Genomic DNA, 10,732 nt, shown 5'->3' with positions numbered 1-10,732 from the left:
AGAGTCATTAAAACGTATACAAAACAAAATGTAATTTTTTWAATTCGCTACATGTCTGTATTTGAATTGATATAATGTGGATTTTATGTGGGGTTTTTTCTCTTATTTTTTTGTGGAATCCCTCTGGCTGTTCTGTTTATGTTTCGCATGTTACTGTTKAATTWAAAAAAAACTATACATTTCCATGGTTTTCAACGTTCTTGTGTAGGCTCTGATATTCCATTGGTAATCAAATCGGTCTGTCATCATAGTACTTGCGCGGGATTGGTTTTGAATATCCAACCGCTCAGCAGTCTTTGGCTCCGCCTTGTTGTACCTGTCGTTCTGTGAGAGGCTGTCAGGGTTTTCTATTGTCCCGCCCATTCCCTCCGATCTGATTAAATTTTACAAGAGCGTGTGCGATGTTATGGTGGTTGTCACTGACGAATGTGAATAAAAAGCCGGTGGACACAGTGAAGATAAGGAGACAAAACCACGTCAAAATCTTGGGCGCTGTACGGGAATAGCGGGAGATAGTGGAGCGTGGCAGGAGGGTGCTCACTACTCTTTCAAACGCGACCGACGCCGCAAACCACGCAGAATATGGCGGAGCAGCACACAGCCACGGACGGCAAGCACAAAGCGTCTCCGAATGCCGGGGGATCGCTGCATGGTAACAGCCGACCCAACGCGGTGGGTGGAGGAGGGGGMAAAGGAGGCCTCTCTGGCGGACTGGCACAGCCAGCGGGGTGGCAGTCCTTACTCTCGTTTACTATTCTTTTTCTGGCCTGGTTGGCAGGCTTCAGTTCTAGACTTTTTGCAGTGATCCGGTTCGAGAGCATCATCCACGAGTTCGATCCATGGTAAGTAACGTTAGCTAATTAGCGAACTACAGTATTAGCTAGCGAGCCAAAGCTAACGTTGGTTGCGTTTGTCAATAGGATTGCTAGCCAGAAGCGGAGTCATGTTTGCTGCTGTTCTAGATGGGTTGATGCCTAGCTTCATTGACTGTATGGTAATGTCTCGTGATCTGTCTCCCTGACCTCATAATGCTGTTTTTGTAGCCAACTTTCATGGCGCACAACTTCCCGGTTGCAAAACTTTCCCTGCTTTCCCCGGACACTCTTTGAAAAACGATGAGCTAGCTAATAACGAACTAGCTGACGTTATATACCTAGCACAGGACAACCTGCAAATCAACAATTTTCTCAGTATTATGAATAGGCTGACAGATTGTTAGCCAGCTAAATTAGCTAGGCAAGCAATGTCCTGAAGTCAGAACATCTTGGACATTTCCTCGTGAGGAATAGGCCTAGAACTTTATTTTTCTTTCATTACTTTATTCACTCATCAAARTTGGGTATCCTAGTCAGTCGATGTTATCGTGGCTACAAGAGGACAGTCAGTGCCACTTCTCACTTTGCGTACAACATTGCCAACTATGTTGATCTGCGTCTCAGGTTTTAGAGTTTTATTTATAGCCTCAAAAACACCCGAAGGTTGTGGTAATTATCGATACTTTAGCATAGACATGCAAGTACAACTCATTACAATTKTATTGGCCTCCTAACATATATGTATGGCCACTGGCCAGCTTGAATATGTGGGCACTGGCAATTTATAATACAAATCAATTTAACGTGACACTTTTTATGACAGCAGGATTAAAACCCGGAAGCCAGGGGGTGTCTCCTCTCGGTTTATTCTTGGCATCTTTACACACTGTACTCCGGATTATTCTGCTATTGTCTATCTGTCCAAACGGCTGCCTGCCATTCATTTTTTTTTTTTTTTAGATCAGCATTGCAGTGTCCCATTCAAATCACAGCTGATGTGCTTTTATTTCATGTGGGCTATTAGCCAATACTCAACACTGTTGTTACTGTAGTGGCACCATTAAGTATTGGTTAGCAGTGTACATGATTGCACAAGGTGCAATAATGCCCCTACTGAAATGAAACCTCTGAATTAATGCATTACCTTAGATAAAGTGCATGTTACTCTGCCTAGGCAGTGTTACTGTGCACTCCTCTTTTTAAAGGGATTTTGGCAACGAGCCCTGTATCTACTTCCCCAGAGTCAGATGCACTTGTGGATACCATTTTTGTCTGTGTCCAGTATGAAGGAAGTTRGAGGTAGTTTCGCTAGCTAATGTTAGGACMATCACTTGGAGTCTATGGGTATTTGCCTGCATGCTATGTTAACAAGCAAGGGTAATTGGTAGACCCTGGGCTAATGTTGCACTTTTCACACAACTACCATTATTCCTCTCCCACACTAAGTACCAGGCTTTGCCTAGACCTATGTGTGCTGTCTGTATAAAGTACCTTCAAGTAGAGCTCCAGAGGACTTCCTCAGTGAAATTGCAAGGAGACTCAATGCAGAATTGTTGTGAGCCCCAAATGACACCCTATGGGYCCTGGTCAAAAGTAGTGCACTATATTGGGAAAAGGGTGCCATTTGCGACAAATCCAAATGCAACAGAATTGCATTGTTTTGGCATATGTCTGGTATGCTGCCTAACGGGCTACCTTGGGTGGTCACATGGTTCCCCAGCCTCTCTATAAGGTAAATGGTTAGCTCGCTGTGTGGTTTACTAGGTAACCTGAGGGTGGTGGGAAGATCATTAACCCATCTATCAAGCTCTTCCGGATGCATCTTATTTGAAGCCGCAGATTTTTGTAACGCAATTGGTATTCTTAGAGGGTTCGTTCGGAGCTTTCCTCAAATCAATTCAAGTTTGTGTTGAGCCTTGTACTGTGTTTTCTTTTTTTTTTTTTGCATCCAAATGCTTGTGATCGATAAATCAAGAGCGTTTTACTCGACAGCGAGAACAGAATGCGAGATTGGATTTATCAGCAGTATGCCAAGCTAATATTGAMCTATGCAAACATTGTTTGGTGGAACAGTGAGTGGCATGACWAGACTGTTATCTTCAGCCCTGCTCTCTAAGACCCAGATGTAGTATAGTCGATTTTTATTTGCCTTATCTGGTCCATAGGCTACCTGTTTGAAACACCAGGCTACGTCAATCAGTGTCATGTTTCGYCTAGAAGTTTGTGTCAAATGTTTTTATTGATGGCAGCTGCCAAAACATCCCTTGGATCATTTAAACCGTTACAGCTCATCTCATTTGTCAAGATGCTGCGTTGACTGACTGAGGGGATTGCAAGCGCGTCATTGAGCTTACTGAAACTCAAACCACAAGGCTGGAAGTCCAAGCGATGGCCTACACACCCTTTTTTGGGGAAATGACACCTCTATTGCCTCCCACATTTCTCTCACTTTGTTCAACATTTGCCAAGCTTCTGATGGAGCCATTCAATATCACTCACAGGTTTGATTTCCGTCCAACTCTGCGGTAACCTCTCTGCTTCTATTCAGACAGTGCACATGTGGGGAACTTGGAATCAGTCTATCCTCCTGTTATCCCACCCCTGGGGATTCAGAAAACMGGGCCTATTCTGTCAGGAGCAATGAGAAGGAAGAGTTTCCGTCAGAGATAATGAGCTGGACGTTCAGGAAAGGTTTAAGCACTGGGTTTCATCTGTGGCCAAACACGCACACCAACAAACCCACCTTGATGGTGCCATAGGTTCGTCTGCTCGCCAAGGCTGGAGCCTGAGCCCTAGATGGACGCTCGCTGCGCATCTCAATCACCTTTTGATCTTGCAAACTGCCACTTTGCTCAAGGTGAGAGAGGGGGAAAGAGAGCCTGGTGGATTCTTTGCCAGGCAACCATGTCTGTCTCTCTGCGATCTGAGGCTTAAGTTGATTAGGCTAACCCTTTATTGAGCGGTAAAACAACAGGCGGAAATCCCTCTTCTGCCAGGACAGATGAGCCCAGGTTATATGGGTGAATCACTCGGGCCTTAGGCCACAGCTATACCCTTTCATTTCCCTCCAGAATRAAGATCTCATAGGTGGATTAAACTGAAGCAATGCTTTCTGAACGCTCTAGCATCTCATGTTGGTGTATAGGCCAGCTGCAGTGAGAGYGGCAGAAGTCATCAGTGATAATTGGTATTACGAAGAGTAGCCTTTGGGTCACCCTTCTATCTACCTTTCTCTTTGAAATATGCAATGAAGGCCAACAACAATGCTACTCTTCTAAATCACTCCTTCGAAGGTGTTTAGTTATCCCCTTATTGCACCATAAGTCATAAACAGAGATGCATCCCGATGCTCATGTATTTCTTATATGACATAGCCTAACGCACAAGGTTTTCTTTATACAAATGTATCATGCACATTTAATGGCCTCTGAGCTGTCTAGGAGAACCTGTTTTCAAGGTCCCTCTCGGCAGCAGACGATATGCCAAATGGAGTTGTTTCGTCAAGCTATTCGATCTCATTATTGGCTTAGTCATCAATGTTTTCTCCCCCCCCCCTTCCCCCATCGACCATGTATCTAAGCAAATTGCTTGAAGCGGGGAGAGTGCAACTTACTGTGAACAGTTACTCATGTGTTATGTGGTAAGGATCTAATTCTGATAGATGTATCTAATAGAGGCTTGGCTGAAGACTGTCCCAAAACCTACGTTTATTCCCTGCAGCATCGCCGCCGTAGCCATCTGTCCAACAGATAACGAAATATGCAGTGCCCGATTAACTGCAGTGGGTGGCAAACTTTGTAAAACACATTTTCAGAGTCCCTATAATGCGTTGTTTGGAGCACAGGGCAGGAGGCTTGATTTGATGCCCAGCAATGAATTTGGGCCTACCAGAGCTGTRGCTCTTCAGTTCCAGGTGGGTTTAGCCTACATCATCAAATGCAGCCCGAGGCCAGAATTGCATATACCTCAAGAAATAGGTAATTAACCAAGGAGATGGAATTTTTGTGATTTAAAACAAACAAAAGCATCATTTAAACAATACTCTGGGTAGTGAGTGCTCATGTTGAAAGAATCTTTACCGCTTCAGAATCTTTAGTGTTCTTTGCATTGGATCACTCTACCCACCCTCTTGGAAGTGACGCATCGAATAAAAATCACAGATTTATCCTGATCATTGAATTGACATGTAAAAAAGGAACCTTTTGTTGGGCTTGTATCGACACTCCTGTAGATGAAGACCGGCAGCTTTGTGAGATCGCCATGTGTTTCTTTGAAGCACATTTTCAATGCCAAAGATGCTGTTCTGGCTTCCGTTAGACTCCAGTCCCAGGCATAACCAAATTCGAATCACACCCAATTGAGGTAATGACCAAATACACCACTTTATTCTCCTATTGTCTTCAATCATGGCCCTTGATGCTAAGCCCATGATGAACTTCCATTTCCCATGTACCCAGGGGCGGTGGGTGAGGAGTTATGGCTGACGTGTGCGGTTGTGGCAGCACGCGTAGGAGCTGAGCTGGCAGGAAGGCGCTTAGAGCTCAGGGGAGCCATCGGGGAACACAAAAAGCTCTGCTGGCATATAAACGTTTGTTTTTGGGTTATTCCATTCACATATACACTGCGGAATCTGGCAACCCACTACAAAGCACATGCATTCCTGTTTTGTTGACTTCTACCTCGTTGAGTAAGCCTCTTGCTGTTTTTTATTTTTGTTACGAGTGCGAAGTGTTAGAGCGGGTTTTGTGGAGTCGTTGCCATCTGTAGCCAAGAACAAGGTCCTCCAATCCATAACAACCCTCATTGCAGTTCATGAGGATGGTCGACGCTATGCACAGCCGGGATGGGGATTGTGGTTGAGTTAATTGCACAGAATTGGCAATCGCTGACGTTCCCCCATTGCTACCAAATTTAAATATACATAGGCGTACCTAATGGTGTGATTCTGAAAGTGTGCTACGGAGGCTGCCTAACGAGAGCCTCTTCCTGTCAACAGCCCAGATGCCACGCAGCTTCGCCGCGATGCAGGACGACTGTGCGCTGGAGTATTTGTTAATCTGATTGATTGCTTACCTCTAAGCCCCAAGTGGCCTTAAATATCAGTGTCTGCCTGGAGAAGACCAGCATCATGGGGTCAGGGAGATGACGCCGTAGACTTTTAGAGGTCTCTGTGAGGCTGTTCGGGTTAATTTATGCGGTTGGGGGGGTGGGCTTGCTGAACTAGTGCAATGGGATAAAACGTATCGCTTGCAAAACATGTATGGTAGTATTCTGCCAAGAAATCCCCAGGCTTGTTTTTCTTTTACATCTTCTCCCTCAGACTACACACACTTGCTGGACTTTTAACTGGCATTTTAAACAGCTCACAATTGCTGTGCTCCCGTCAGTTCTTTCTCCCGCACTCTCTCGCTCTGTATAGTTTTCCTACCCACAGGTAGGGCTGTGACGTAATTGAATAACAGTGTAACTGACGGTTATGGTTGGAGACCATAATGAAAATGTTAAATTGCTTCCAAAACCATTTTAAATAGGCCTACAGTCATTTTCAGTTTTGTTTTTTGTTGYGTCTTATCTTTTATGTAGATACACTTTACCTAATAGCTGGAGTGTTTGCTAATGATTATGCTGGGTGTCTGTATAGCACTTTGTGACATCTGCTGATGTGAAAAGGGCTCTATAGATCCATTTGATTATAAGCAATTGTTTTGCTAACTGTCTATTAAATGTTTTGCATCTCTTTCCATCTGTCCTTTTTGTTGCTTGAGCAGCTCATTGCTAGATGCGTGGGGTGTAGAGCGCTATAGGCTATGGCACTTCTATACAAAAAATCTATACAATGCACGTTTTCATATATATATATATTTTTTTTTAGCAAGCAGTCTTTAAAGGTTGGATGTGTCTGACTTCATTAATTATTCAACAGCAGTTGACCAAGGTTCTGGCTCTGAGGCCTATGTTCTAATGTTGTGTCAAATGAACAATGGGCCAATCCTCACCAACCTGGCATGGTATCATTTTGATATGGAATCTCTTCTGATTAGTGTATGAATTAAGATCAGGTCCTGGCCGATATGCCGCCCTAGGTGAGATCCTCTCCGAATGATTGCTGAGTTTCGGTAGTGTGAGTGCACGCCTGGCTGTCAATGTTACGCTTCAACTTTCGCCTCCACCTCGCTTTGGCCTTACATCCCGGTGAAGAGAAACTGCAAGAATCTAGGGCATGAATGATGGTCGGAATCTAAGGGACCTAATCTGCTGATGTACAAAAAAAAAGCAAGTCCCTCGTTGCCAGGTGATAATATTTCATTCTCACGTTGCTCCCTGAGAGGATGGYTAGTATTTGCGCAGTGCTGAATAATTAACCTAGCAGTGGATTTGACGGCCACAACAGCTTAAAAATATAAAATGAGTCAACTGAGTTTGCGTTTATCCGGGATATAGCCCCTCTCTCTGGGATGGACTTGATGGGCGGAGGCCTGATTGTGCTAGAAATTCCGACAGCCATCSGTCGGTGGGGGCAGAAGGGCACCTTCACTCACTGACAAAAGTCAGCAGTTTCGCTGTGGGAGAGCGCACCTTCATGGAGCGAGGGGGAAGGAAGCAGAGAGAAAGTAGTCTACAGCCATTCAACCAGGCTGGAGGAGGTAGTGGAGAGGTCAAARACAATCAATTGTCCAAAAAACGAATTGGCATATCTTTTTTTTTCTTCTTTTTTTTTTTTGGACAGGGAATCCAGTGGGAGTTATTTTCTGAAGTTATAAGATTATTATTGAATTTCTTGTAAGGCCGATGGGGTTGTCTAGTTGGAGCAGAGCTGCTTTTAATAAGATCAAGTCTCTAATCTTTCTTGGCTGAGAAGTTAAAATAGCTGAGCGCTTAAGCGTGTTTTGTTACCGTCTTTCATCCATTTCCATATTAGCCTACAGCTATTCTGTAACTTCTTACGAACTTGCTAGTGGAAGGCCTTAGACTGCTGTTTGAGTTTTAAGGTAGCTTAACTGCAAGTAATCGGACTGTGAACGCAAGGATWATTGTGAAGGTTAGGCCATGGTTTCTCTTCGAAATACCGACGGTATGATTTTCAAAACTGGTTTTGGGGCGGGGTTAAAAACCGCCACTGCTTATAACTATAAGAAATCTAAAATGTGTCATGATATCCGGCTCAGGGCTATAGCTTTGCATTTGGTTTGCTAACTTGCTAGCTTTAGTGGCTAGATGTCAAGCTTCTTGGTTACAGCAAAGACATTCTAGCCTAAGTACCAGTATCTTTAGCTAACATTCCACTCCTTGTCATTGCAAAGTGACTGGCCTTTCTGCCATCTTCAAATATGAACATTTCTATCATTAATGAGCTTGAGGCGTTGATCCTGATTTGATCACCCTCACGGCTATCTCTCAATCACAAAGATGATGCAAATATTGCTAAGCAGCCATTTTTTTGTGTGTCCAGGCGTAACCTGGTAACTGTTAAGACTGGTTTAATCTAAATACTGCAATTCCAACCACAACCTCTTTTTGCTTTGGCTTTAAGCCTCAAAATAAAACTTGCCTCGCTAACAGCTAAATGTTTTTTGGGCTTTGTTCTAATTTTATTTAAGGCTCCACGCTGTTAATAATAATGTTATTTCCAACAACCAATGAGGAACTCTGCTGTAAATCCAGCTGCATATCGAGACTTGCCTTTCAGCAATGACATTTAGTGGAATGTTAGCTAAAGACTAGTCTGGGTACCATTCTATCCCTCCTGGATCAAGATCCATGTTGCCTAAATAGTTTTGTGCGTCGCAATTGTTTTTGTAACAGTATTTTATTTATTTATTGGAATTTCACAATTTTCACCCATATTTATCTCTCAATACATACATTTTAAACACAAGCTCTTTAAATAAAGAAGTTAGATCACCACAATTCTGTGTTGGCCCTGTTTTCAGAATTACTGTACTTTCCAAGAAAATCCTTGCAGCATAATAGCTGATAAATCAGGTTCAAGATAATTTAGGTAGGGTTCCCATACTTTGTGGAACTGATCTGTTTTAGAATGCAATGTACATGTCAGATATTCCAATGGCACCCATTCAAATAGTATCTTATGCCAATCTTTAATAGAACGGACCTTATCACTAATCCGCTGTAAGAGGATGTTTTTCCTCGCTGCAAAAGTAAGGATGTTGTTAAGCCTCCTCTTACCCATAGACGTAACATGCCTACTAGGGAGACCTAACAGTAAAGAAACTACGTCCAACTAGGMCCCCMCCMCYCYCCCCCCGAAAAATCCAGAACACTAGACCAGTATCTTTATTAATTTGGAACATGACCATAAACAATATGTTAGGGTGCCTGTATCAGTCTTACATTTTAAGACACTGAGGTGAGGAGGAAGAGGGACTGAAAGCACGTCTGTGATTTGGGGTTATATGCAATCTGTGTATTAACTAGGTTGCTCGTACGAATGCAAAAACAATATCTGTAAATCTCCAAATGTCCTCCCACATCTCCTCGTCAATAGTAACAGACAATTCTTTCTCCCACACTCGTTTCACCCTATGTGTCAACAGTAGAAAAGGACCTCAAAACATCAAAAAAACGTAGACATTTTCCTTTGTGGGGGAAAAAAGCGTTCTTTCAATGACGGACACATCAGGGTTGCCGATCAAGGTGGTGCTCTTCAGGGGAAAGTCCTGCTTTGGGAGTCGATATTTCTCAACCATCTACTCTAATGACAATCTTATCAGCAAATTAACCATTTTAGTCTGCCTATGCCCCTAATTAAGTACAAAGTTAAAGCCAACATCCAGCAATCCTGGACCAAAATCTGGGTTAAGAATTGGGGTAAGAGCAGAGGTTAGTTTGGACCTTCCCAAAAAACGTTGAACTGACCTCCATGATTTTGAGTGTGTTAAGCATAATGGGGTTATTGCAGTGATCCTTTACAGACTTAACTTCTGAAAAATAAAAGATCCCGTAAGGGGTATTTTAAGTCTCAATGTCTAACCAAATAGTCATCATTTATGATCCAGTCAGAAATATAACATAGGTGGGCACACCACTGATGAAGCCTAATATTGGGCAGATCCAAGCCCCCCCCCTCCCCCCTAGAGCCTGGCAGCTGCAATACTGCCATCTTAAGTCTTGGCTTGCATTTACTCCATATGAGGGAACTTAGCCAGCCAATTACATCTTTTGTTACCTTGTTGGAGAGTCAGACTGGGATCATTTGGATTGGGTGAAGTAGTCTAGGTAAAATGTTCATTTTCAGGAGGGATATTCTACCCAACCATGAAATCAGACGAGTTCCTGCGCTCCATATCCTGTCTTATTGTATCAAACAAGGGAACAAAATTGGCTTTGTACATTTGCTGGAATTTAGGAGTTACAAATATACCCAGATACGTAAAACCTGAGGGAGACCATTTTAAAAGGGGGGGAGAGGTAATGGGTACAGAATGAAGGCTACCAAGTGGCATAGCCTCTGATTTAGTTAAGTTAATCTTGTAGCCTGAGAATTCACTGAATAATTTAATATTAACAAGAGATGTAATTGAAGTCTCGGGTCTAGAGATGAATATCCGAGCATCCTCAGTGTACAAGCTTATTTTATGATGAACGTCACCAATGAGCAGGCCCTGTATAGCAGGCATTACGCTGATGGCCTCAGCCAGTGGTTCCATAGCGAGTGCAAATAGGAGAGGGGACAAAAGACAGCCTTGTCCGGTACCTCTGTGTGCAGAGAAGCTATTTGACCTTGCCCATTTAGTAAGGACAGCAGCCTGAGGGTCATCATATAAAACTTTAACACATTTTATGAAGTTGTCCCCTAGACCAAATTTAGTCAGAGCAAAGAATGGGTAGGACCGCTCCACACGGTCAAATGCTTTCTCAGCATCTAGGGAGAGCACAATACCATCCATAGAACTTCG

At 43.3% G+C, this 10,732-nt stretch overlaps 1 protein-coding gene across 1 annotated transcript in view; it reads left to right on the top strand.

Moving 5' to 3' along the window:
• Nucleotides 1-352: 352 nt before the first annotated feature.
• LOC111954865 (dolichyl-diphosphooligosaccharide--protein glycosyltransferase subunit STT3B-like) overlaps nt 353-10,732 on the top strand; it is a 99,767-nt gene continuing 89,387 nt past the window's right edge. The window contains 1 exon segment of the mRNA XM_023974768.2: nt 353-842. Within this exon segment, the coding sequence (XP_023830536.1) occupies nt 583-842 (260 nt within the window). The 5' untranslated portion in view covers nt 353-582.

This window comes from Salvelinus sp. IW2-2015, linkage group LG30 (genome assembly GCF_002910315.2).
Source record: "Salvelinus sp. IW2-2015 linkage group LG30, ASM291031v2, whole genome shotgun sequence".
In the NCBI taxonomy this organism is placed as follows: domain Eukaryota; kingdom Metazoa; phylum Chordata; class Actinopteri; order Salmoniformes; family Salmonidae; genus Salvelinus; species Salvelinus sp. IW2-2015.
Note: the sequence above shows the minus strand (reverse complement) of the source record. Positions and strands in the feature narration are given on the sequence as shown.